This window comes from Balaenoptera acutorostrata, chromosome 16 (genome assembly GCF_949987535.1).
Source record: "Balaenoptera acutorostrata chromosome 16, mBalAcu1.1, whole genome shotgun sequence".
NCBI lineage: Eukaryota > Metazoa > Chordata > Mammalia > Artiodactyla > Balaenopteridae > Balaenoptera > Balaenoptera acutorostrata.
This window is the reverse complement of record NC_080079.1, coordinates 19551912-19577100: the sequence shown is the minus strand read 5'-3', so window position 1 is coordinate 19577100 and position 25189 is coordinate 19551912. Positions and strand designations below refer to the sequence as shown.

General features: G+C 47.0%; 1 protein-coding gene across 3 annotated transcripts in view; it reads left to right on the top strand.

Moving 5' to 3' along the window:
- RBM20 (RNA binding motif protein 20) overlaps positions 1-20491 on the top strand; it is a 205923-nt gene extending 185432 nt beyond the window's left edge. For 2 of the 3 annotated variants that reach the window (XM_007173074.2, XM_057530739.1), the window contains 3 exons: positions 6-140; positions 13498-13619; positions 17466-20491. In XM_007173074.2, coding sequence (XP_007173136.2) covers positions 6-140; positions 13498-13619; positions 17466-17576 — 368 coding nt within the window. In that variant the 3' untranslated portion in view covers positions 17577-20491. The remainder of the gene's footprint in view (positions 1-5; positions 141-13497; positions 13620-17465) is intronic. The other variant, XR_450227.2, reaches the window with a different exon arrangement.
- Positions 20492-25189: the final 4698 nt, after the last annotated feature.

The window sequence follows — 25189 nt, the reverse complement described above, 5'->3', positions numbered from 1 at the left end:
TGCAGATAACTCCAGGTACATGGAAATGAAATCTCTGGACGTGAGGTCACTGGAATATGCTGAAGTGGAGCTGAAACAGCCCCTTTCTTTGCCTTCCTGGGAACCTGAGGATGTGTTCAGAGAACTTAGCATTCCTCTAGGTGGGTGAAATACACAGTCCTTCCTGAGAATTTGGCTCCAGGAAACGATAGTCCTGTAATAACATCTAAGAGCTTGAGAGGGCTTTTTGTCATTTTGTTGTCTTTCGTGTCTGATGCAATTACCTAGATGTGTGTGCTGCCTTAAAGTTTCTTGAAATTTCAGTCTCCCATAGTAGACCAGATACCTCATGGGGCCAGACTTTGAACGGCACTGCCCTGGGAGCCAGAGCAGAGACTTGTTTTCCCTGTCAGGAAATGCTTTTTTCCTGACCACACAGCCCTTATTCAGCCAGGGAAGCAGAGACCAACAGCTGCCATAAAGCCAATAGCTGATTCACTTTGTTATATAGCAGAAACTAACACAACATTGTAAAGCAATTATACTCCAATAAAGATGTTAAAAAAAAAAAAAAAAAGAAAGAAAGAAATGCACCTCTTCTGCTAATGTCTTCCCTGCCCTCCTGGCCCCAGCCCTTCTCAAAACAACGCTGCATTGTTTTCTCTTTGAGAGACCAGCTTCTCTGAGCCATTGACGCTGAATAGACTGCGTCTGGGGCAGACCCTATATAGTTGATAGAAGAGCACTGAACAGAGACGTGGGCCCCTGTCCTTCCCATGCTGGGTAACTGCACATCCTCAAACAAGTCATACCCAGGAATGTTTTTGGGGTTTTTTTTCCAGTCACTGCAAGTCCTTTATGAACAAGTCAATCAGCCCCAGAGGGGCGAGTCAACATGGAGGCTCACCCTTTCCATCAGGTTTCCTTTTTTCCTTTTCATCTGCTTTTAAAAATTTCGTACTGTTTCCTGTCCTCCAAGTGTACCATTTAGTCAGCTTCGAAGAGCAAACTTTCTTTTTTTTTAAAGGATGAGTTTGCTGCATAGCGTCCAGTATGCTCCAGGACAAAAACTAAAAAAAGCAAATACACACTGACCTTCGAATGAACTAAGATGATTGCCAGAAGGCCCTGGGTTTTTTAATGCTGGAAAATAGTTGCAAAGGCTGCCTTTCAGGAAAAAGGTGCCAGACAGTTCATTTATGCATTCACTTAGTCAGCAGCCCCTCCTGGATAACGTGGCACTCTGTGAGACGCTCAGGGGGAACTGAGAAAGGGAACACAAGTCTCTTGGCATCTAGGAACTTAGAAATCTATATGACACACACAGGCAAAAATTAAGAATAAATTCTGCTACCTTATAATTCATGTTTTATTTTATTTTTTATTATAAAAAGTGTGAAAGATTATTATAACCAATTTTTAAACCATATGAAGTAAATATTAAATGTTGTATCTCTTCCCTCCAGTCTCTCCCCCTCGCCAGAGGTAGCCACTGTCATACCCACAGATAGTTTTTCTCCCACAAAAATAGGATCAAACTATACACATAATGTTGCGCAATTTGCTTTTATAATGTAACAGTGGGTCTTAGAGAGCTCTTCACATCAGTACATAGAGAATGCATTCTTCTTAACCACCGCAAATATTCCATCTTAAAAGCTGTACCATACGTTATCGATCCATTCCTCTACTGGTGAACATTATGTTTTCATTTTTTTTCCATTATTAAAATGCTATAATAGTTAGGCTTTTATCATTTACCATGTAGGCACCACTTCTAGTATTTTTCTCATTGAACTCTCAAAACACCTGTGAGGTAAATAATATTTTTATCCCTATATCACAGATAAGAAATGAGATGCAGGGTTACAAAGCTAACGAACAGCCCAGACTGGAGTCAGGATTCAAACCCCAGCTCTTTGACTCCCTGTGCCATGCTGCCTCTGAGCTTTGTTGCCTTCCAAACGCACTGTCACCTTTGTGTGTGAATCAGGGTTTCTGGAGGATAACGTTCTGGCCCGGGGGAGGGGGGATGTCCATATATATTTGTATTTCATATTTTCATAATTGCCACTAAATTGCTCCCCAAAAAGATTATACCAGTTTTCAGCGCTACCTCAAGTGAGAGTACTCATTCTCCACATCCTCGCCAACTTTGGATCTTATCAGTTTTTAATCTTTACCAACCTGTTAGGAGGAAAATGGTAGCTCATTTTATTTTTTAAAACACAGTTCTATTGAGGTATAATTGATGATAATGAAGTTCACATAAGGCACACAATTTGATGAATTTTGACACATGTACACACCTGTGAGACCATCACCACAACCAACGTAGTGAACATATTCTTCACCCCCCATATTTCCTGATACTCCTTTGTAATCCCTCGCTCCCACCCTCAGTCCCCAAGTAACCACTGCCCTCCTTCCTTTCACTAAATATTAGTTTGCATTCTAGAATTTTATATAAAGGGAATTATACAGTATGTACTCTTGTCACCTGGCTTTTTTCAACTCAATAATTATTCTGAGATTCATCTGAACTGTTGGGTGTATGGATAGTTGGTTTCTATTTATTGTTGAGGAGTATTGCATTGTGGTTATGGGTAGATCACATTTTGTTTATTCATTCAGCTGTTGATGGGCATTTGGGTTGTTTCTGGTGTGGGGCTATTACATATTGTACTTTTATTCTTGATTGTAGTCTCCGATTAGAATTTTTTTAACATCTTTATTGGAGTATAATTGCTTTACAATGTTGTGTTAGTTTCTGCTTTATAACAAAGTGAATCAGCTATACATATACATATATCCCCATATCCCCTCCCTCTTGAGTCTCCCTCCCACCCTCCCTATCTGACCCCTCTAGGTGGTCACAAAGCACCGAGCTGATCTCCCTGTGCTATGCAGCTCCTTCCCACTAGCTATCTATTTTACATTTGGGAGTGTATATATGTCAATGCTACTCTTACTTCGTCCCAGCTTACCCTTCCCCCTCCCCGAGTCCTCAAGTCCATTCTCTACGTCTACATCTTTATTCCTGTCCTACCCCTAGGTTCATCAGAACCATTTTTTTTAAGCTTCCATATATATGTCTTAGCATACAGTATTTGTTTTTCTCTTTCTGACTTACTTCTCTCTGTATGACAGACTCTAGGTCCATCCAGCTCGCTACAAATAACTCAATTTCGTTTCTATTTATGGCTAATATCCCATTGTATATATGTGCCACATCTTCTTTATCCATTCATCTGTTGAAGGACACTTAGGTTGCTTCCATGTCCTGGCTAGTGTAAATAATGCTGCAATGAACATTGTGGTACACAACTCTTTTTGAATTACGGTTTTCTCACGGTATATGCCCAGTAGTGGGATTGCTGGGTCCTATGGTAGTTCTATTTTTAGTTTTTTAAGGAACCTCCATACTGTTCTCCATAGTGGCTGTACCAATTTACATTCCCACCAACAATGCAAGAGGGTTCCCTTTTCTCTACACCCTCTCCAGCATTTATTGTTTGTAGACTTTTTGGTGATGGCCATTCTGACTGGTGTGAGGTGATACCTCATTGTAGTTTTGATTTGCATTTCTCTAATGATGGGTGATGTTGAGCATCTTTTCATGTGTTTGTTGGCAATCTGTATGTCTTCTTTGGAGAAATGTCTATTTAGGTCTTCTGACCATTTTTGGATTTTGATATTGAGCTGCATGAGCTGCTTGTATATTTGGGAGATTCATCCTTTGTCAGTTGCTTCGTTTGCAAATATTTTCTCCCATTCTGAGGGTTGTCTTTTTGTCTCGTTTATGGTTTCCTTTGCTCTGCAAAAGCTTTTAAGTTTCATTAGGTCCCATTCATTAATTTTTGTTTTTATTTCCATTTCTCTAGGAGGTGGGTCGGAAAGGATCTTGCTGTGATTTATGTCATAGAGTGTTCTGCCTATGTTTGCCTCTAAGAGTTTTATGCTGTCTGGCCTTAACATTTAGATCTTTAATCCATTCTGAGTTTATTTTTGTGGATGGTGTTAGGGAGTGTTCTAATTTCATTCTTTTACATGTAGCTGTCCAGTTTCCCAGCACCACTTATTGAAGAGGCTGTCTTTTCTCCATTGTATATTCTTGCCTCCTTTATCAAAGATAAGGTGACCATGTGTGCGTGGGTTTATCTCTGGGCTTTCTATCCTGTTCCATTGATCTATATTTCTATTTTTGTGCCAGTACCATACTATCTTGATTACTGTAGCTTTGTAGTATAGTCTGAAGCCCAGGAACCTGATTTCTCCTGCTCCGTTTTTCTTTCTCTTTCTCTTTTCTTTTTCTTTGGCTATTCAGGGTCTTTTGTGTTTCCATACAAATTGTAAAATGTTTTGTTCTAGTTCTGTTAAAAATGCCATTGGTAGTTTGATAGGGATTGCATTGAGTCTGTAGATTGCTTTGGGTAGTATAGTCATTTTCACAATGTTGATTCTTCCAATCCAAGAACATGGTATATCTCTCCATCTGTTTGTATCGTCTTTAATTTCTTTCATCAGTGTCTTATAGTTTTCTGCAGACAGGTCTTTTGTCTCCTTAGGTAGGTTTATTCCTAGGTATTTTATTCCTTTTGTTGCAGTGGTAAATGGGAGTGTTCCCTTAATTTCTCTTTCAGATATTTCATCATTAGTGTATAGGAATGCAAGAGATTTCTGTGCATTAATTTTGTATCCTGCTACTTTACCAAATTCATTGATTAGCTCTAGTAGTTTTCTGGTAGCATCTTTAGGATTCTCTATGTATAGCATCATGTCATCTGCAAACAGTGACAGTTTTACTTCTTCTTTTCTGATTTGGATTCCTTTTATTTCTTTTTTTTCTCTGATTGCCATGGCTAAAGCTTCCAAAACTATGTTGAATAATAGCAATGAGAGAGGGCAACGTTGTCTTGTTCCTGATCTTAGTGGAAATGGTTTCAATTTTTCACCATTGAGAATGATGTTGGCTGTGGGTTTATCATATATGGCCTGTATTATGTTGAGGTAGGTTCCCTCTATGCCTACTTTCTGTAGAGTTTTTATCATAAATGGGTGTTGAATTTTGTCAAAAGCTTTTTCTGCATCTATTGAGATTATCATATGGATTTTATCCTTCAATTTGTTAATATGGTGTATCACATTGATTGAATTATGTATATTGAAGAATCCTTGCATTCCTGGGATAAACCGCACTTGATCATTGTGTGTGATCCTTTTAATGTGCTATTGGATTCTGTTTGCTAGTATTTTGTTGAGGATTTTTGCATCTACGTTCATCAGTGATATTGGCCTGTAGTTTTCTTTTTTTGTGACATATTTCTCCGGTTTTGGTATCAGGGTGATGGTGGCCTCGTAGAATGAGTTTCAGAATGTTCCTCCCTCTGCTATATTTTGGAAGAGTTTGAGAAGGATAGGTGTTAGCTTTTCTCTAAATGTTTGATAAAATTCACCTGTGAAGCCATCTCTTCCTGGGCTTTTGTTTGTTGGAAGATTTTTAATCACAGTTTCAATTTCAGTGCTTATGATTGGTCTGTTCATATTTTCTATTGCTTCGTGGTTCAGCCTTGGAAGGTTGTACTTTTCTAAGAATTTGTCCATTTCTTCCAGGTTGTCCATTTTATTGGCATATAGTTGCTTGTAGTAATCTCTCATGATCCTTTGTATTTTTGCAGTGTCAGTTGTTATTTCTTTTTCATTTCTAATTCTGTTGATTTGAGTCTTCTCCATTTTTTTCTTGATGAGTCTGGCTAATGGTTTATCAATTTTGTTTATCTTCTCAAAGAACCAGCTTTTTAGTTTTATTGATCTTTGCTATCATTTCCTTCAGTTCTTTTTCATTTATTTCTGATCTGATCTTTATGATTTCTTTCCTTCTGCTAACTTTGGCTTTTTTTTTGTTCTTCTTTCTCTAATTGCTTTCAGTGTGAGTTTAGGTTGTTTATTTGAGATTTTTCTTGTTTCTTGAGGTCGGATTTTATTGCTATAAACTTCCCTCTTAGAACTGCTTTTGCTGTATCCCATAGATTTTGGGTCGTTGTGTTTTCATTGTCATTTGTTTCTAGGTATTTTTTGATTTCCTCTTTGATTTCTTCAGTGATCTCTTGGTTATTTAGTAGCGTATTGTTCAGCCTCCATATGTTTGTATTTTTTACAGTTTTTTTCCTGTAATTGATATCTAGTCTCATAGTGTAGCGGTCAGAAAAGATACTTGATACGATTTCAATTTTCCTAAATTTACCAAGGCTTGATTTGTGACGCAAGATATGATCTATCCTGGAGAATGTTCCATGTGCACTTGAGAAGAAAGTGTACTCTGTTGTTTTTGGATGGAATGTCCTATAAATATCAATTAAGTCTATCTGGTCTAATGTGTCATTTAAAGCTTGTGTTTCCTTATTTATTTTCATTCTGTATCATCTGTCCATTGGTGAAAGTGAAGTGTTAAAGTCCCTACTCTTACTGTGTTACTGTCGATTTCTCCTTTTATGGCTGTTAGCATTTGCCTTATGTATTGAGGTGCTCCTATGTTGGGTGCATAAATATTTACAATTGTTATATCTTCTTGGATTGATCCCTTGATCATTATGTAGTGTCCTTCTTTGTCTCTTATAATAGTCTTTATTTTAAAGTCTGTTTTGTCTGGTATGAGTATTGCTACTCCAGCTTTCTTTTGATTTCCATTTGCATGGAATGTCTTTTTCCATCCCCTCACTTTCAGTCTGTACATGTCCCTAGGTCTGAAGTGGGTCTCTTGTAGACAGCATATATATGGGTCTTGTTTTTGTATCCATTCAGCCAGTCTATGTCTTTTGGTTGGAGCATTTAATCCATTTACATTTAAGGTAATTATCGATATGTATGTTCTTATTAACATTTTCTTAATTGTTTTGGGTTTGTTTTTGTAGGTCTTTTCCTTCTCTTGTGTTTCCTGCCTAGAGACGTTCCTCTAGCATTTGTTGTAAAGCAGGTTTGGTCGTGCTAAATTCTCTTAACTTTTACTTGTCTGTAAAGGTTTTAATTTCTCTGTTGAATCTGAATGAGATGCTTGCTGGGTGGAGTAATCTTGGTTGTAGGTTTTTCCCTTTCATCACTTTAAATGTGTCCTGCCACTCCCTTTTGGCTTGCAGAGTTTCTGCTGAAAGATCAGCTGTTAATCTTATGGGGATTCCCTTGTATGTTATTTGTTGTTTTTCCCTTGCTGCTTTTAATATTTTTTCTTTGTATTTAATTTTTGATAGATTGATTAATATGTGTCTTGGCTTGTTTCTCCTTGGATTAATCCTGCATGGGACTCTGTGCTTCCTGGACTTGACTATTTCCTTTCCCACGTTAGGGAAGCTTTCAGCTATAATCTCTTCCAATATTTTCTCAGACCCTTTCTTTTCTCTTCTTCTTCTGGGACCCCTATTATTCGAATGTTGGTACATTTAGTGTTGTCCCATAGGTCTCTAAGACTGTCCTCAATTCTTTTCATTCTTTTTTCTTTATTTTGCTCTGTGGCAGTTATTTCCACTAGTTTATCTTCCAGGTCACTTATCCATTCTTCTGCCTCAGTTATTCTGCTATTGATTCCTTCTAGAGAATTTTTAATTTCATTTATTGTGTTGTTCATCATTGTTTGTTTGCTCTTTAGTTCTTCTAGATCCTTGTTAAACATTTCTTGTATTTTATCCATTCTATTTCTAAGATTTTGGATCATCTTTACTATCATTACTCTGAATTCTTTTTCAGGTAGACTGCATATTTCCTCCTCTTTTGTTTGGTCTGGTGTGTTTTTACATTGCTCCTTCATGTGCTGCGTATTTCTCTGTCTTCTCTTTTTGTTTAACTTACTGTGTTTGGGGTCTCCGTTTTGCAGGCTGCAGGTTCATAGTTCCCGTTGTTTTTGGTGTCTGCCCCCAGTGGGTAAGGTTGGTTCAGTGGGTTGTGTAGGCTTCCTGGTGGAGGGGACGGGTGCCTGTGTTCTGGTGGGTGGGGCTGGATCTTGTCCTTCTGGTGGGCAGGACCATGTCCAGTGGCGTGTTTTGGGGTGTCTGTGAACTTAGTATGACTTCAGGCAGCCTCTCTGCTAATGGGTGGGGTTGTGTTCCTGTCTTGCTAGTTGTTTGGCATGGGGCTTCCAGCATGGGAGCTTGCTGGCCATTGGGTGGAGCTGGGTCTTAGTGTTGAGACACAGATCTCTGGGAGAGCTCTCGCTGATTGATATTACATGGGGCTGGGAGGTCTCTGGTGGTCCAATCTCCTGGGCTCGGCTCTCCCATCTCTGAGGCTCAGGCCTGACACCCAGCTGGAACACCAAGACCCTGCCAGCCACACAGCTCGGAATAAAAGGAAGAAAAAATAGGAAGAAAAAAAAATGAACAGATAGAACCCCAAACAAAATGGTAAAAGCAAAACTAAACAGACAAAATCACACAAAGAATCATATACACACACACTCATAAAAAGAAAACAAACAAACAACAACAACAAAAAAACCCAAACAGTTAGAACCCTAGGACAAATGGTAAGAGCAAATCTAAACAGACAAAATAGCACAAAGAAACATATACATACACACTCACAAAAAGAGAAAAAAGGGAAAAAATAATAATAATTTTTTAAAAAAGAAGAGAGCAACCAAACCAATAAACAAATCTACCAATGCTGACAAGCACTAAAAACTAAACCTAGATGAACATAAAAACCAGAAACAAATCAGATGCAGAAAGCAAACCCCAAGTCTACAGTTGCTCCCAAAGTCCATCGCCTCAATTTTGGGAACATTTGTTGTCCATTCAGGTATTCCGCAGATGCGGGTTTCATCAAGTTGATTGTGGGCATTTAATCCACTGCTCCTGAGGCTGCACCGAGAAATTTCCCTTTCTCTTCTTTGTTCCCACAGCACCTGGGGTTCAGCTTTGGTTTGGCCCCGCCTCTGCATGTAGGCCGCCCTCAGGTGTCTGTTCCCTTTTGGGAAGTCTGAGGTCTTCTGCCAGCGTTCAGTAGGTGTTCTATAGGAGTTGTTCCACATGTAGATGTATTTGTGGGGAGGAAGGTGATCTCCACGTCTTACTCCTCCCCCATCTTGAAGGTCTCCCCTCTGATTAGCTTTGAGACCTATTGTCTCATCCATCTCAGTAAGGTGCATACGGTACTATTTTCTGCATTTGACAGGTGAGGAAACTGAAGCCCAGAGACTTTCTTACCTGAGATCACACAGCAGGCTCATGTCAGAACTGAGGATTCCTAATTGGAGACCCTCTTGTTCCTACAGTTCAGGCAGCACAGTGGAGGAAAGGCAATTGGGTGGAGTGGTTAAGAGCACAGACTGTGGAATCTGACTTCCTGGGTTCAAATCCCAGCTGGCTGTGGGACAAAAAGCTGCTTATTTAACCTCTCTCCTTGGCTTTCTTCATCTCTAAATAAGGGCTGGTAATAGACGCCTACCATGTAGGGTTATTTTGAGGATGAGTTGAATGAGTACTGGTAAGGTCTCAGTGTCTTCCAGTAGAACGTACTTAATACAGGTTGTCTATTGTTATTATTCATTTATGAAATAGTTATTGAGACCTACTATGCTTCCTCTCACTGGGGGCTACATAACCCTTCACCCTCCATGGTCTGTTCCTAGCAGAGAGAGTTCTGGGGGTGGAGGAACAACTCAGGCTTGGTCCCTGTGGAGAGCAGAGAGGCAGAATGAGGAGGAGAGGGGGGGCAGAGTCCTGCTGCTTAGGGGCTGGACTGGGCATGGGGGTGGGGAAGGGCACCCTATGTGTTTCAGGCCAGCTCTGGGTGACCCCAGCCAGTGTGAGCCTGCCAAGGCCTGCTCTTCCCAGAACCAAAGGGCATTGCCTGCAAAATGCAAGCTCCCCCGCCACCCATCCCAGGCTTTGCTGGGATGACAGAGTTGTAATTACCAGTGCCAGGAGCTATTATTAGAAGGCAGATGTAGCTTTAGTTATTGTACTTAGGAGAGGCTGAAAAATGGGAGGACCAGGTTGCTCCAGAACTCACTGGGGCTGTGGCAGTTTTTTCTTGACGCTGCTGCTTCCCCTGGCCCTCACATTCCAGAGGCATCCCGAGGCAGTGTTGGTATCCTAGTGCCCGTGCAACCGCCGGTTACTCAAGGGTGAGTTCCCAGGCGTTTGGGGATCCTGCCCCAGCTTCTCCTTCCTCAGAGCTGTCTCTGACCACCTGCCCAACGAGCCCCAGAGGCCAGTGGAGGCAGGGAGGAGAGTTGCTGGCAGCCGTGGAGTCTGGGTTCTCCAGGCGGCTCTGGTGAAAGGCTGGAGGGCCTTCTGGCCTCTGTGCAGAAAGGTTCAACACGTGTCTGGAAACTAATATTCTTTTAATGCTTTTTTTTAAAATTTATTTTTATTTATTTATTTTTGGCCACATTGGGTCTTCGTTACTGCACGCGGGCTTTCTCTAATGGCGACGAGCGGGGGCTACCCTTTGTTGCAGCACGCGGGCTTCTCACTACAGTGGCTTCTCTCGTTGCAGAGCATGGGCTCTAGGCACGCGGGCTTCAGTAGTTGCAGCACGTGGGCTCAGTAGTTGTGGCTCACAGGCTCTAGAGCGCAGGCTCGGTAGTTGTGGCACATGGGCTTAGTTGCTCCGCGGCATGTGGGATCTTCCCAGACCAGGGCTCGAACCCATGTCCCCTGCATTGGCAGGCGGCCACTGTGCCACCAGGGAAGCCCCCATGGAAACTAATATTTTTTGAGCACCAGGCAAAATGATAGGTGCTTCCCCATAACACCATTTGTGGTATTATTATTCCTGTTTCATAGATGAAGAAACTGATCTCAGAGAGGTTAAATAACATACCTGAGATCACACAATGTGAGTCAAAGAGCTAGGTCTATCTGACTCTAAATTCCATATTCCATTTTCTCTCCAGTATACTGTGGCTTCCGAGCTGTTTTGTTTTGTTTTGTTTTCCCCAGTGGAAGCCTTTGTTCAAGTGAAATCTCACTACAGATGGTAGCTGTGCTGCTGGGGTCGAAAGGGGCACTGCTGAGACCCTGCTTCACCCTCTGTGGTGGCTTCTGAGGCAGCTGCACCCTTTTTGGGGGGCCAAGAACAGGGACTAGGAGGCCTCTTGGGAAACCTGGAAGATTCTGGAGGCCTCAGCAGGGTCTGCAGTGAAAACCTCAAGGCTTCTTTCCTGGTTTTACCCAACTGGCCGATCCTGCAGGGTCTGGGACGGGACACAGGGAGAGGCTCTGATCACAGGCCTGCGTCTGCTCCACGTGGCCTCGGGTGGTGCTTCTCCTTTTCTGGTTGCCCGTCTCTTGTCTTGTGTGGGCCTCTGCTCCCCATAGAGCAGCAGCAAAGGGGAGAAGTGTTTTGCAGGAACAGAGGACAAAAGCAGGCCTTGCTTAATGCTCGTTTGCCAGCCACAGCCAGGAGCCAGGGCCCGGGGGAGGTGGAGGGGTGGGCTGGCCACACACAGGCAAAGCCAACGCTTTCCCATCCTTTGCAGTGAGGGTGGGAGGATGGTGGGGAGGGGAAGGACACTCGGCCTCCCCTTGGGCAGCTGGGATGCCCCCCCCCCCCGCCCAGGGACCACTGGAGACTGCTGAGGGCACGGCAGCGGGCTTGCTGTGTGGCAGTTAGAACCGGCTGAGGCCGCCCAGGCCCCAGACCACAGAGGAGCCATCAGTCAAGGCAGGCCGCAGGCAGGCCTCCCATGCTCCCTCCTCCCTCCAGGCCTGCCCCTCCACACTGATAAGTGGCTCTTTTGAAATGCAAAAAAAAAAAGTTATAATTACAAGTCTAAGCTGCTCCTCTATGACAGGGTCTCCTGTGCACTTAGCTCTGTCTGTCAGGAGGCAGGAGAAGGAAAGTGAAGCGAGGCCCAGGGTTGTGGTCACACGCAGTGCCTTGGCCTGTCCCCCTCTCTGCAAGAAGCTGCTCTGGCCCTGGTGTGCCGCTCCCAGCCCCGCTCTCCCTGCCGCCCCTTGGGGCCAGATCTCCAACCTTCCCCCACCCCCAGCAGAACCAACCAGACGGGCAGCAGCAAAGCCCAGCTGAAGTGTGTCAGCACACAGGGAGCGGCCCCAGTCTGAAGGCGGGATCTGGGTGTCCTGAGTGGCTAGCCCCTTTCCTTTAGTTCCGCAGTGGGTCCTGCTCATCATGGCCCTCACACCCTGTTCTTTAGCTGGTGCTTCACGATCAGGTGCCTGAGGAACCTGAGACCCAGGAGGGGTTCAGCCAGCTCTCGCCAGGCTACACAGATTCTTAGCCTCTGGTCTGTGCCTTCTCAGACCTGGGCTCTTTCCAGTCTGCTGTCTGTGTCTTCAAGAGGAGAACTGTGACCCTCAAACACCTTGGTGGAGGCTGGAGCGGCCACCGTCCCACTTCAGAGATGAATCCTCTGGGCTGTGACACTGTCACTTGTCTGGCTGTTGGGCCACCATTTCCCTTCCTCAGAATCAGAACGCCTCCCAGAATCCTGGCACTTTTATTTAACGCATCATAAATATAATGTTACTAATTAATGATTCAGGTGTAAAGACTGGAGAAAGATGGAAAAATGTTTATGCTAGATCATCACATGAAAAAAGGAGGAGATAGAATTACACTTAGGGTGTGATTAAAAATGTCCCCCTCCCCCCAAAAAAGGCTCTCTATATAGATAGTGTGGAAGAAAATATTTTGATTGGAATGACTCTGGGTGATTTTTCCTCACTTCTATCTTTAAAATTTTTCTTTAATGAACATAATTCGAAAATAAGCAAACAAAAATGAGAGCATTCTTGGGCTTCCCTGGTGGCACAGTGGTTAAGAATCCTCCTGCCAATGCAGGGGACATGGGTTCAAGCCCTGGTCCGGGAAGATCCCACGTGCCGCGGAGCAGCTAAGCCCGTGCGCCACAACTACTGAGCCTGCGCTCTAGAGCCCACGAGCCACAGCTACTGAGCCCGCGTGCCGCAACTACTGAAGCCCATGTGCCTAGAGCCCATGATCCGCAACAAGAGAAGCCACCGCAATGAGAAGCTCACACACCGCAACGAAGACACAACACAGCCAAAAATAAATTAATTAAATAAATTTTTTAAAAAACATTCACTTTATAAAAAAAAAAAAAAGAGAGCATTCTTCCAGAGTCCTGGCCACAACAGCTGCAGAGAGGGGTACAGTGTGGAGAAACAAAATCCACCCAGGGAAATGTAAGAAACCTCCTTCCTCCTCCTTTCCCTGGAAATAGGCTGAGTAGTAGAGCCTGGACCTACTTCCCAAAGGCAGTTGCAGAGCATATAATTGCTAAGCCCTCCATCACACTTCAGGGAGTACATCCCTCACATTCACAGCTGCCTGTGAATGAAGTTGATGCTATTTTCTTCGTGCCTGTTTCTCAAATGAGGAAACTGAGGCCTGAAGAAACTGGGTAACCAGCCAAAGTCAACAGTAATAGAGGGCTGGAGTGCATTGCTCCTGTTACCACCTGACTGCTGTCTGGACCCCGGGGGCCTCCCTCCACCTTCCTAATTGCCTACCTATCCACCTCCAATCCTTCTGCAGGGGTGGAGTTCGTGGTGCCCAGGACCGGCTTTTATTGCAAACTGTGTGGGCTGTTCTACACGAGCGAGGAGATGGCAAAGATGAGCCACTGTCGCAGTGCCGTCCACTACCGGAACTTACAGGTAACCGTTGGCCTTCCTTGCCTAGCGCCCGGGGAGGGTGTGGGGAGTGCGCCCTGGTCTCAGTTTCTGTGCGTTGCTGTCTCCTTCCATCTCATGGGAAACTCCTCCTGTTCTCTCAGTCCTGACTCTACCAGGTGGCTCCTTATGGTAGCAGCTTCCCACACGCTCTCAGAACATCTGTCTCCACCTTGGTACAAAGCATTCTGTTTGGCTTGGGTTTTTTTGTAACTGCCTCTCCCTCTAGACCGAATGACTCATTAGCGTTCACCTGGCCCCTGGTTGGGTCTGGTCCCTTTTCACCTGGATGTTCCAGATGCAGATATTTCTCTATGTTTCTCTTTACCTGTGCACTATCCTTGTTTGCTAGAATAAAACCCACTATTATGTTCTATTGAAATGTCCGTCCATACTGTAGCTATTATCACAGGCATACCAGGCATGGACCAGACACTATTCTAGGCACTGGGTAGACAACAACAAAAAAAGCAGACAGCAATCCCTGCCCTCATGGACCTTCCATTCTAGCGTAGGAGATAAGCAAAAAATAAAATAAGTACGTTTCATAGTATATTAACCATGGCATATAAAAAATACCCTATATACCATATTTTATCTAATCTAAGGTGCCATCGGTGGTAAGACACACCACTATTTTTTGATATCAACAAGGAAAAAAATGTTACAAATTAAACGGTGAGACTCCATCAACTGTAAAATGCATCTCAATTTCAGAACTGTTAATGTGTGGAAAAAACACTTCTTAAAATCACAAGATATAGCAATATATCCTATAATATATACCTATATAATATATAGCATATTAGAATGTGATTTTCATATAACTTCTGGTATAAGCTGGGGATTAGTAATGTAATACAAATCATGGAAGATCAGACACTCAGGGGTAAGTATATCAAGGCAACTCCTGTTTTTACTACAAGGAATCAAACTACATTTTTGAGGCACAAGGCCTTGACATTAGAAGACCCTTGTGGTAGCAGCATGCCCTAATTCCAGAGCAGGCATTACTATCAGTTTAATTGTTAAAGAATGGCTGCTCTGGTGGTTCTTAACCAGGGATGTGAACCAAAATCCCCTAGACAGTGTTTCAAAAGTATTTATACTACTTAGGCCAGGTGTTCAGTAGAATTTGAGAACTTTCTCAAATATGTAATTTGAGAAAGTTCTCCAAATGGTTTGAATGTGTACCCCAGTTAAGAAAACTCAGATATGGGCCAGTTCTCTTGTTTTATAATTGAGGAAAACTGGAGCCCAGAGAAGCCAAGGATTTGTCCAAGCCTTGCATTTGTCCAAGGCCATGTAGATGGTGAGTTACTAGGCCTGGGGCCAGATTGCCTGATTCTTAATCCCTTTCCTCTTTTCACTCTACTAAGCTAGTCTTGCAAACTGAGACCCATGTCATGGCCTGGGTCACCATCTGCAAGGGACTGTCCTTGGCTATGCCCAAACTCAGGTCATTTAAGCCTCTTGATTTCCCTCTGGAAAGCAGCTGTTCTATGACCAAGGAAGCCACGAGGTCTGGGGCCCAGGTCCCAGCCTCTCCTGGGGGCGGGCAGTGACTTGGCCAGGCCAAGGGTTCGGATTGGGCTACCCGGCGCCAGCCGAGGGCAGCTGTCTACCCTGAAGACATCATCGTCCCTCACCCCCAACAAGATTAAACCTCTAGAACGGCACGGCTGGACGGGGTCTTCAAGATCATCCGGTCCTGATTTTCCCAAACCTTGGTCTTCACACCAGCTGGAATCTTTTAAAAATGTAGCTTCTTGGACCTACCCTATACGTGCTTATTCATTCTCTCTGTAGCGTGGGGCCTGAGAATCTGCATTTTAAAAAGTCTTTCCAGCAGATTATGATACTTCAACATGAGAACCTGTGATCTCATCCGGCATTCTTGGCTGGATTGTGTAGCCCCCAAGGAGACACACAGCTCAAGGTCACCCAGGAAGGTAGGAAGAGTGAGTGCAGACTTGCCAGGGCCTTGAATTCTAAACCCTGTGTTTTTTGCAGGGCAGCCGACTGCACTGTGTTCTGGGCCTCTGGGCCAAACCCCCAGGCAGACTCGCCTCCCCACAGTAGACCATTCCTGTGGTCCCAGGCATGTCAGGTCCAGATGCTGGCTAAGCCCCTTACGCCCGCCAACTGCAGTTCAGGTTGCCCTGGCACACCTGTCCTGAAGATGGGAGCCTCCATCGCAGGCTACCCAGATAGGGTTTCTGCCTATCTGGGAAGTGGCCTTGACAGAATGTCTCTGTCCACACAGTCACACCCACTGCACCACACTCCATGTTACACTTGTGAAAAGGGAGGAATTCAGCCCCAAGTAGCAGGTGCTGGCTGACACCTAAGTCAGGCAACTTGTAAACCTAGCACCCCCGGGAGGCCTTGAGGTAGGAGTCAGGTTGTTCTTTGAGGCAGGGTAGAAGGAACCTTCATTTTCTCTCTGCAATCCCGGCTGTGCCCACTGGTGGTCATGCTCTGAGAGAACGCACCAGAGTGATCGGAATAGCAGGTGGAGTCAGTGCTAGATGGGAAAACTAGACGCCTGCTCAGTCCAGTTGGTGGTACACCCACCTGCTTGCCTTCCCTGAGACGAGGTGGAGGAGAAACCCGGCCCTCCATCAGCAGCCTAGCCTGGAGAGATCCACGGTCTGCCCTTCTCCCCGTCAGGCTCACCCACCACTCAAAGCCAACCACAGTCCCTCCTAGAGAGAGCAGGTCGACCCTGTCACCTCAAGCACATCATCTTGTCTGACCCTCAGAATCAACCCTGGAGAAGGAAGGAGGAAGATATCATTTCTCCCATTTAACAGTTTCGGGTCTGAAGCTGGGAAAAGATGAGTGACTTTCCCCAAATCAGACAGTTGGTGCCACTAATGATAAAGGGCAACATTGCTGAGTGTTTATTCCATGCCAGGCAGTGTGCTCAATCCTTTATGGTACCTCTCTTGGACTTCACAGCAACCTTATGCAGTAGTTACTATATTACTCACACTTTACAGTCGAAGATATTGGAGAACTTGCCTGCTGAGAGCTAGCATTTGAACCCGGGTCATCTGATGGCAAAGCCCACACACCTGACCACTGCAGGGGACTTAACCCTGCTGACTCGTAATGCTGTGCTCTCTGCACTGCCCTTGGCTGCCCCAGCCATCAGAGGATATGCAGCTGGGGCGCCAGGCATTTTCCGGTTCCACCTCACTGCGCTGAATCCAGAATCCCAGGAGCAGCCCGACAGGCTCGCCGAGCTGGGCTGGGGGCCAGCGGGAGCAGTGAGTGCTCTGGGGCAGGGCGGAGGTAGCCCCCCACCACGGAACCTCCGAGACACAGAGGCTGCCAGCCCGTCTGCTGGAGTCTCCAACGTAAGGCTGCGGTTTCTCTTTCACAGTCACTATAGGACAGAGCTGCTCCCCTCCCCACCCTTCCAGCCTCCCTCTCGTCCCTCTGCCTTTTACACGTGATGTGCTGCCTGGATACTAGAAACCTTTCTGGAAAAGAAGTAGAGTTGTTGTGAGCATTAAATGAGTTTATAGAAGAAAAGCAGTTAGAATAGCACTTGGTCTGGGATACGGCCTACGGATGTGTTTGCTATGGTTAGGATCTGTACTTTCTACCTTCTCTATGGGTCATTTGTAAACTAACATAAAGGGGGCGGAGCTCATCACTTAGCATGGGTCCTGGAGCCCTGGAAGAATCTGGGGAGGAAGAAGAGGGGTCCCACCCACTGGGCAAGGTGATAGGAGAGGGGGTCAAGGCACACACCCCCTTCCTCTCCTGGCAGCTCACCACTCTCTCTCCCCCCCCCCCACCCCCGTGTTTGTCCCACAGAAGTACTTGTCCCAGCTGGCCAAGGAGGGCCTGATGGAGACCGAGGGGGCAGGCAGCCCTCGGCCCGAGGACAGCGGAATCGTGCCACACTTTGAAAGGAAAAAGCTCTGACATCCCTGCCACTGCTGCAAGAGGGGAGAGGAGGGCATGAGAGGTGGGGCCTTCCTGCCCTCGGGGACAGGAACTAAGGCCAGAGAGGAAGGAAGACCAGGCAGGCCACGTGGCCTGGGTTTGTCCTCAGAGACTCATGAAATGCCCCTGAAGCGTCTGCCGGATTCCTCACCGCGGTGTGTCCAGTCTGCTGAGGGGCACCCACTCTCTTCCTGTCGACTCCTGTTTCCTTCAAACAGTCTTTCAGTTTGCTTCTCTCTCTTTCTCCCTCCCCATCCCCCTCTCCCTCCTGTGCCCAGGGTAATTTTCTTTTCATAAAATCCAACTTCTCAGGGATTTTCACAGTGTTCCGATTCTTGATGGGATAGGACAGGTCAAGCCAGGCTGAGTCTTCCAAAAAAAAAAAGATTTCACGGAGACTCCTGGGTTGAGAACCATGCCAGTGAACCTGGAGCAGTTTTTCTGCCTGGCATCCTGTGTGTGGGGAGCTGAGATGGGTCCTGCAGTCCTGGAGGGGGGAACCCTAGACAGTCAGTGGGCAGAAGCTGGGAGTTCCTCCAGCTGGACCACCTTTCTGAAAAGCCCTGATTTTCATAACTCTTTCATCCTCTCCATCGTACTAGAAGCCCACCAGATTCATGCCTTAAAATAAAATTTGAGGAGGAAAAGACCCCTTCGTTTTGGAAGCTCTGATAAGTTCCCCCCAAATGTATCTCCTTCCTCTTGATTTCAAGAGATGCCAGGGTTTGTTCTACTCTGGACATTGAATTTGGTCTAGACTCACTTTAAGTAAAAATGAAAACAGAAGCGTCTTCCCCCTCCAGTTAAAACAGCAGAAGGTCAGGGCTTCCGTTGAAGGTTGGCCTCCCAGCCGTAAATGGTTGGCTTGAGAGACACCAAAACGAGGAAGTGGCATCTGCCCTTGACTCGCCCTTTGGGGCCTACACTCTGGGCTCCAGCAGCCTCATAGCAGAATGGTTTTTAAATGGTCTCTTGGAGGCAGGGGACACAAATGAGAGAGAAGACTGCAGGACTGAGGAGCATTTGAGGGTTGCCAGGTGTTTGTAGGTGGACCCTTTCCAACTGGGCAGAAGGTCAAGGGCATCTCAGAGTTGACCCCGTGTGCAGACTTTGATATTAAATGTTATGCAGCACAGAGCTCCTTCCCACCAGGCTCTGTGATACTGAAAGGTCAGTGGCTTCAGGCCCCAGACAGAACAGGCTGCAGGGTCTGCCATCCATTGGAAGGGTCTGGGAAAAGGTGCTGGGGGGAAATGAGGCTCAGCTGCAGCCCTGGAGAAACCCTTGAGAAGGTCAGAGGGGAGCCTGGTGCTACTTCCTCAAGCTGAGACACTCGCCTGGAAGCAGCCGCCCCAGCTCAGCCCCTGGAAGACGGTTCCTGGTAGTTCTATTCCTGACCACAGGCAGGTAGACTAGGTTGAGATTGTGTGTTTTATTTTAATTTTTTGCTTTTTTTCTTTCAACGGTAGATAAGACTATACTGCGCATTCTGTCCTCTGCACTAAAGGCAGAAGGGTAGAGAGATTATCTGAGTTCGACACTGACGTTTTATCAGTGAGGAAACTGAGGCACAGAAAGGAAGGAAAAACAGAACATAAGAGGATCACGTGTAAACCTTGGGGCAAGTGGTCGCTGGCAAGGAGACAACTGTTGGGGACCTGTGAGAGGGAAGAGTTCAGGCGAGCACCAGAGGCACAGACCAGCTTGGACAGGTGTAGGGAGAAGCTGGAGGCAGCAGGGAGCCTGAACTTGGCATCAAGCAGCTGGGGGCCTCAGCAAGGTGAGTGTCTCAAAGAGAGTAGAGTTTGAAAGTGGTGACTCAGCCCAGACCTGGTCCCCTGGCTGACTCCTCTGTTTTTTTTACCTGGTGCTCTGGAAACCCACCTCCTCCATTTTTTGGAAACTTTTGACCCTGTGTGTCTTCCTTCCCACTGGTGGGAAGCCAGGGGACAGCTCTCTGGCCTCCTTACTGAACCTTGCTGGGAAAAACCTAAAGGCTAAAACTGCATTTTCAGAGATGCTGGCAGTCTTTTCTCCCAGCAAAGTGGAAGCTGACCCTGCCCGCTCATCCCCCCAAGCAGCGTTTCCATGGAAATCTGGATGGCTGTTCCAACAGCTGAATTCCCTAGTAACATAATGGCTCCCTTGCTGATAGACTGACCTTCCCCATATTTTAAAGCTGGAGAATGGCCCTGTGAAGGAGAGAGAAGAGGCTCTTTGCATTCAATCAGAACCTGTAGTTTAAAAAATCATCTAAGATCCTTTTTTTGTGTGTATATATATATTTATTTTTATTTATTTTTATACAATTCCATTGGCATAGTTTCACCCACTCTATAATTTGCACTTTTTATTCCTACGTGTGACATACACAACGCAGTATTAAAAGCAACCAGGAAAATATTGATTTTTTTTTTTAAAGCTTTTCTTCAATGTTTGTTAACCATTTCAAAATGTGTCCCCGAAAAGGTTGTTCAAGAGCAAATGCTGCCTTGAGCAACAAATTTATTTGTACCCCGGGTTAACATAACAAAAGGCCTGTATACTTTCTCTTTATCGTAAGCACCTGAAATAAAGTGTATCCACAGAGTATTCCCAAAGAATTTGGTAAATTTGATGTTGGTGTGCGCAGCAGCCGTTAGTATCAGGGTTTCCCTTGACACTCTGAGGCTGTGATCTGTTAGATTATACTTGAACTGGACCAGAGTTTGACTTTTGAGCTTATGAAAAAAAAACATTAGTTCGTTTAAGTTTGAACTTGTAAAGTATTGGAATTTGTTGAGTGTCTCATAAATCGTCACCACTTTTCCCGATCTGTATAACTGACAGCAAGTGTTTGTTTTTACAAAAGGAAAAAAAAAGATTTTTAATAAAGAGAATTTGAAAGCTCTTGAGTGAGTAGCCATCTGTCACACAGGGATCCCTCAACCTTTGGCTGGGGGATGCTCAGCGAGCACGGAAGTTGGGAGTTGGTCCCTCTCTGAATCTGGAATGTTTCTGAAGAGTTGAGAAAAGACACAAGAGGTTACACTCAGGCCTCTGGGGGGATCAGAGCTTCTCAGGGGTGAACCTCCAGGAGAGTTGAGTCTGGGAAAGTGGGGAGCTGCTGTTCTCCACGCCAGAAGGGTCAGATAGAAAAATTTCTTGGCCTCTTATACCCCCCGGCCCTTCTACCCAGTACTCTCGGATCTTCTAGTGGCCAAACTTTGTTGTCCTGCACCAGGGTCAGGCTGTTTCTAGAGGTTCCATCATGGTCAGGTGGTCAGCGCCTAGCTTGGGCACTTGTTAGCTCTGTGGCTTCTGAAGTCCCGCTTCCTTGGGTGTGAGGGCGGGTAATGGTATTAATCACCTCCCTGGTTGTTTCAGGGTTAAGATGATTGCTGGTCAAAGCACTTGCTATGCTGCATGGCCCTGAATCTTTTTTGTTCGGAGTCTGTGCTCAGGACAACAACCCTCCAATTTTCAGTGGTTCTTAAGTTCCTTCTCAACCATTTCTTCTAGCAAAACAATGCCAATCTCCTGGGACCAGTTAGCAAGTCCTTTGAATGGCCTGGAACCTTCTCTGGGCCTTCCCCTCCTGTTGGCAGTGCTCCTGAGTCAACGGGGAGGGGCTGGGCAGTCTGGCCCCAGAGGGCATAGTGAGCAGGGCTGCCTGTAATTAGTGGGAGCAGCTTTGTCCATCTGCGGTAAGTTCCCGTCAAGCCTGCTGCTGCCCGCCCCCTGCCCCCCCCCCCACCTATTGTGGCCATGGGAGGGCTGAGCTCAGGCCTCCAGTTCCCAACCGGGACGGGTGGAGAAACATCCTTCCCCGCAAGTGCTGGCTGCGCCCTAGCAGGCCAAGGCAGTGGGTGGGCCTGGAGCTCGTCCTGCTGCCCTAAGTTCAGGATCCAGAATGGCTGGCGGTACCCTTGGTGCCTAGTCCCAGCGCGTCCCTCCATGTGGCACAACTCTTGGGGGCACCACGCACGTTGTATTCTGTGAGATGCCCCTGCCCCCCGGAGCTGTGCAGTGGAGCCGTCCTGCCAGGGGGCCCCCTGAATTGCAGTTCCTTGCCATTCCTGGGGGCTCCCGTTTGCTCTCTTGTGTTCCTAAGGGCCTGAGAGCCAGGTTCTGAGCCAGTCTACCAGGCCGGAGCCCTGACATTCAGACCCACTCTCCAGGCTCCCTCCTTTCCCCAAGGATCAGCACCAGACTGCCCCAGCCTGACTCCGCCACGGCCCCAGACACTCGAGTTGCTCCTCAAAGCCCTCGCAGGCCAGGCCGCGTAGGTACTGACCTTGGCCCTCATCTGGCCTGAGATCTCTGTGCCCCTCTGAACATCAACAGCAACTGTTGACTGTCCCCCAAGGCAGTCATGGGACATCTGGGCTCACCCTCAACAGCTCCCCATTCTCCTTCCCCACCACACCGACCCTACAAAGCAGCCTAACCCAAGTGGATTTCCAAACATGTTAGAGCAGGATGGCCCCAGAGACCCCCAAGTCCTGGCCCTTCCTTTTACAGGTGAGAAAACAGGCCCAGAGAGGGGAAGTGACTTGCTTAAGGTAACACCACTTACTGCTATAAGGTAAGAATGGAATCCAGATCTCCTGGGTGGTCCTACTGGGAACACATGGGGAGTTTGGATTTTTTCAGCTAAATTATTTCATGAATTTTCTAGGTCTAGCCCTAGCTGGACTCCAGCAATCAGCAAGGACTCAAAACAAACTATTGGTTTTTGTGCTTTGCGTGGATCTGGATCACCTGGGGAATCTCATTAGAACTAGAGATTCCCGGCCCCCTGCGTGGAGATTCTGCCTCACTAGGTCATGGGGGCTGGGGGCGAGGCATGTGCATCTTAGCAAGCCTCGTGGGTGATTCAGTGCAGGTGGAGTACACCGCTTGCAAACGCTGCCCTAGATGTCAACCGGGGACTTCCCCAGCAGCTCCTGGAATAGAAGGGACATTTATTTTGCTGAGGGGAAGGACAGAACAGATGTGAATGGAAACCATTCAAGGTAGGGAAGACTCCAGTGTGGAAAAGGCTTCAAGATGGGAGACAGAGCGGGGAGGAGCGACGGTCTGGCCATGGCAGATGGAGATGGTGGGAGCTGGTGGTGGTAGGGGGCGGTCATCAGACTGGGTTTGGAGCATGTGTCAGGATTTTTTTCAGTTGAATTCATACTTACTGTGGTTAGGCAAAAGTCTTCCAATGGTCTCTTTACCCTGGTTAATGGCTGAACGCATTGTGATTATTAAGAAGACTCCTGGTGATAGGCTGGCCCCCTCAGGGCAGAGCATTGTGCAGTCAGCAGGCCTTTTGGAGTCACAGGCAGCAGGGGAATTCCCCAGGGCCTTGTCACTGCCAGCGGGGAACCCTGGGGTCACACCCACTCTCTCCCATGCTCCATGAGCCACCACGAATACCATTATTAGCCCTGCAGATTATTAAGCCTGTCTGCACGCCACACTCAGTGTGCACTCTGTAGGGACACTGTCTCCTAGCCTCTTTACAACGTTGAGAGACAGGCACCATTATTCTCCCATCTCACAGATGGGGAAAATGAGGCTCAGAAACACAAAGCGGTTTGCGCAGGGACAGGCAGCCAGTAAGTGGCAGAGTTGGGATTCAAACCCAGGTCCACCTGACTCTCAAACAATGCTTTTAACCACTATTCTCTACCGCCCGTCTCAGGGCTGGGGTCTTCTCTTGTTCCTGCTTCTTGCTGAAACCTCTAGACCCTGGGTGGGCCAGGAATAGCCAGTTTGGGAGGATTACAGAGCCAAATTTAGCTAGACTCAGGTGCTTATGACTGACCTCCTGATTGTTAAATTCCTGAAACTGATCTCCTCAACACATCCCCTCCTTAGAATGTAGCTAAAGAAAGGCCTCCACCCACGCACGGCAGGAAAACAGGCAGGAAGGCTGAAGGTGCCAGAGAAACACTGTTTCTTCCTTCTCTCTACCCAGGAGCTTTCACCCCGGGGAGCTGGATCCAGTGGGTGAGGGCCGGGTGCTGGGGGGTGCTGCTTCTGCTTCAGGGCCGGGAGGAAAGTGCCTTGTTTTGTGTTCCTGGGGAATTCAGGGGTATAAGGGCGTGATCAGAAGGGGATTTCCCACTGCCCCAAAATGCGGGCCAGGCTTTGCACTTTTAACCCTTCTTTCCTGAGGGGAACTTCATTGTTTATTTACCCACAGCCTCTTAACAGCAAGGAGCTGAGATAATATACAACACAGGCCATGTGTGACCAGATTAAGCCGAGGGAAGATTTTTAAGTGAGAATTCAGGAAACCTGGAGGCAGCAAGTGTTTGAGCAGTAAAGGCTGATGTGGTGGTGGTGAAGAAGCATGAAATGTGATTGGGAGCCTCCTGGGAGCCAAGGCAAAAAGGGGAAGCATGCTCCCTTACTTGGCACTCCTTCTTAGAATAGAGAGAGCATGCCAGTTAATCTGGGAAAATTGTTCTACTCGATTCCAGACTCTAGAAGAATTCTCCTTTGAGACCGAACGTGGTATGGGCAGAAGCACTAAGAGGCTTGGAGAATATCCTTAGGTAGCTGGCAGCCCAAAGTTGGAAAAGAACACAGTGGCGGCCACTCTGGAGGGGACATTAGGATGGTCCCTGCTCTGTGTGAAGTGGTTCCTGATGTCACAGTTAGGCCTCCCAAGCGTCCAAATGCCTGACCTTTGCTCATGCCTGCCTAGCCCACGTGAGCCAGTGTGCTGGTTTGAGTTGGTGTGTTTCAGCTTTTTTTCCAAACTTTTTCACATTTCTCTTGTTATTTGGCTGAGCTTCCAGGAGCCGTGTCCACAGGACAAGGGGGCCACTGTCATTGCTACCATCTGACTGCTCAGCGCACCCACCTGAGAACAGAGCACTCTGGGTGGGGACCCTGCCAGTCTGGGTTCCGGGAAAATCTCGAGGGCGTTTACTCTTTGGGGCTCCCGCATGGGCTGACCTCAGCCAAAAGGGAACCCAGCCATACTGGGAAGCACGGACCCCCTCAGGCTGAGCCTGGAAACCACCTCAAACCTGCCTGATAAGGACTAGCCCTGGGGAGGAGGGGCGCAGAGGACCCGCCTGTGAGCGCTCTCATGCTTGCTGCCGTCTACAAGGCCGGGAGGGAGGGAATTTTCTGGTTCAGGGGCCGCTCCCTGTGCCGGGCCTCAGGGCCTTGAGCCCCTGTGTCACATCCACAATGAACTCACTCAAGCTTGGGCAAATGTGGACCTCCCGCCACCTCAGTCTTCCCATCTGCACTTGATGTGTGTCTTGAGCTTGCCCGAGGTTGTTGAAGGGAAAGTGGGACTTGAGCGGGACTCGAGGTCAGTCACGAGCGGGGGGATGGTCGTCTCTGTCCTGCACTTCCCGCAGCCCCAGCGCTGTGTGCCACAGGCCTGCCGGGAGATCTGGTCCTGTTACCATCTTCCCATCCCCGCTGGGGCGGTCCCCCGTCGGCGGGGGACAGGTCCCTCTCAGGAGCAAACACGGGTGCGTCTGCGGGGCAGGCTGACTCCTGTGCCATCCTGGCCTCTGGGCTCTGGCTCCTCGTGTGCCTCCGCTGGCATCAGCTGAACCTACACACCGCCTGCCTCATCTCCACCTGCTGTC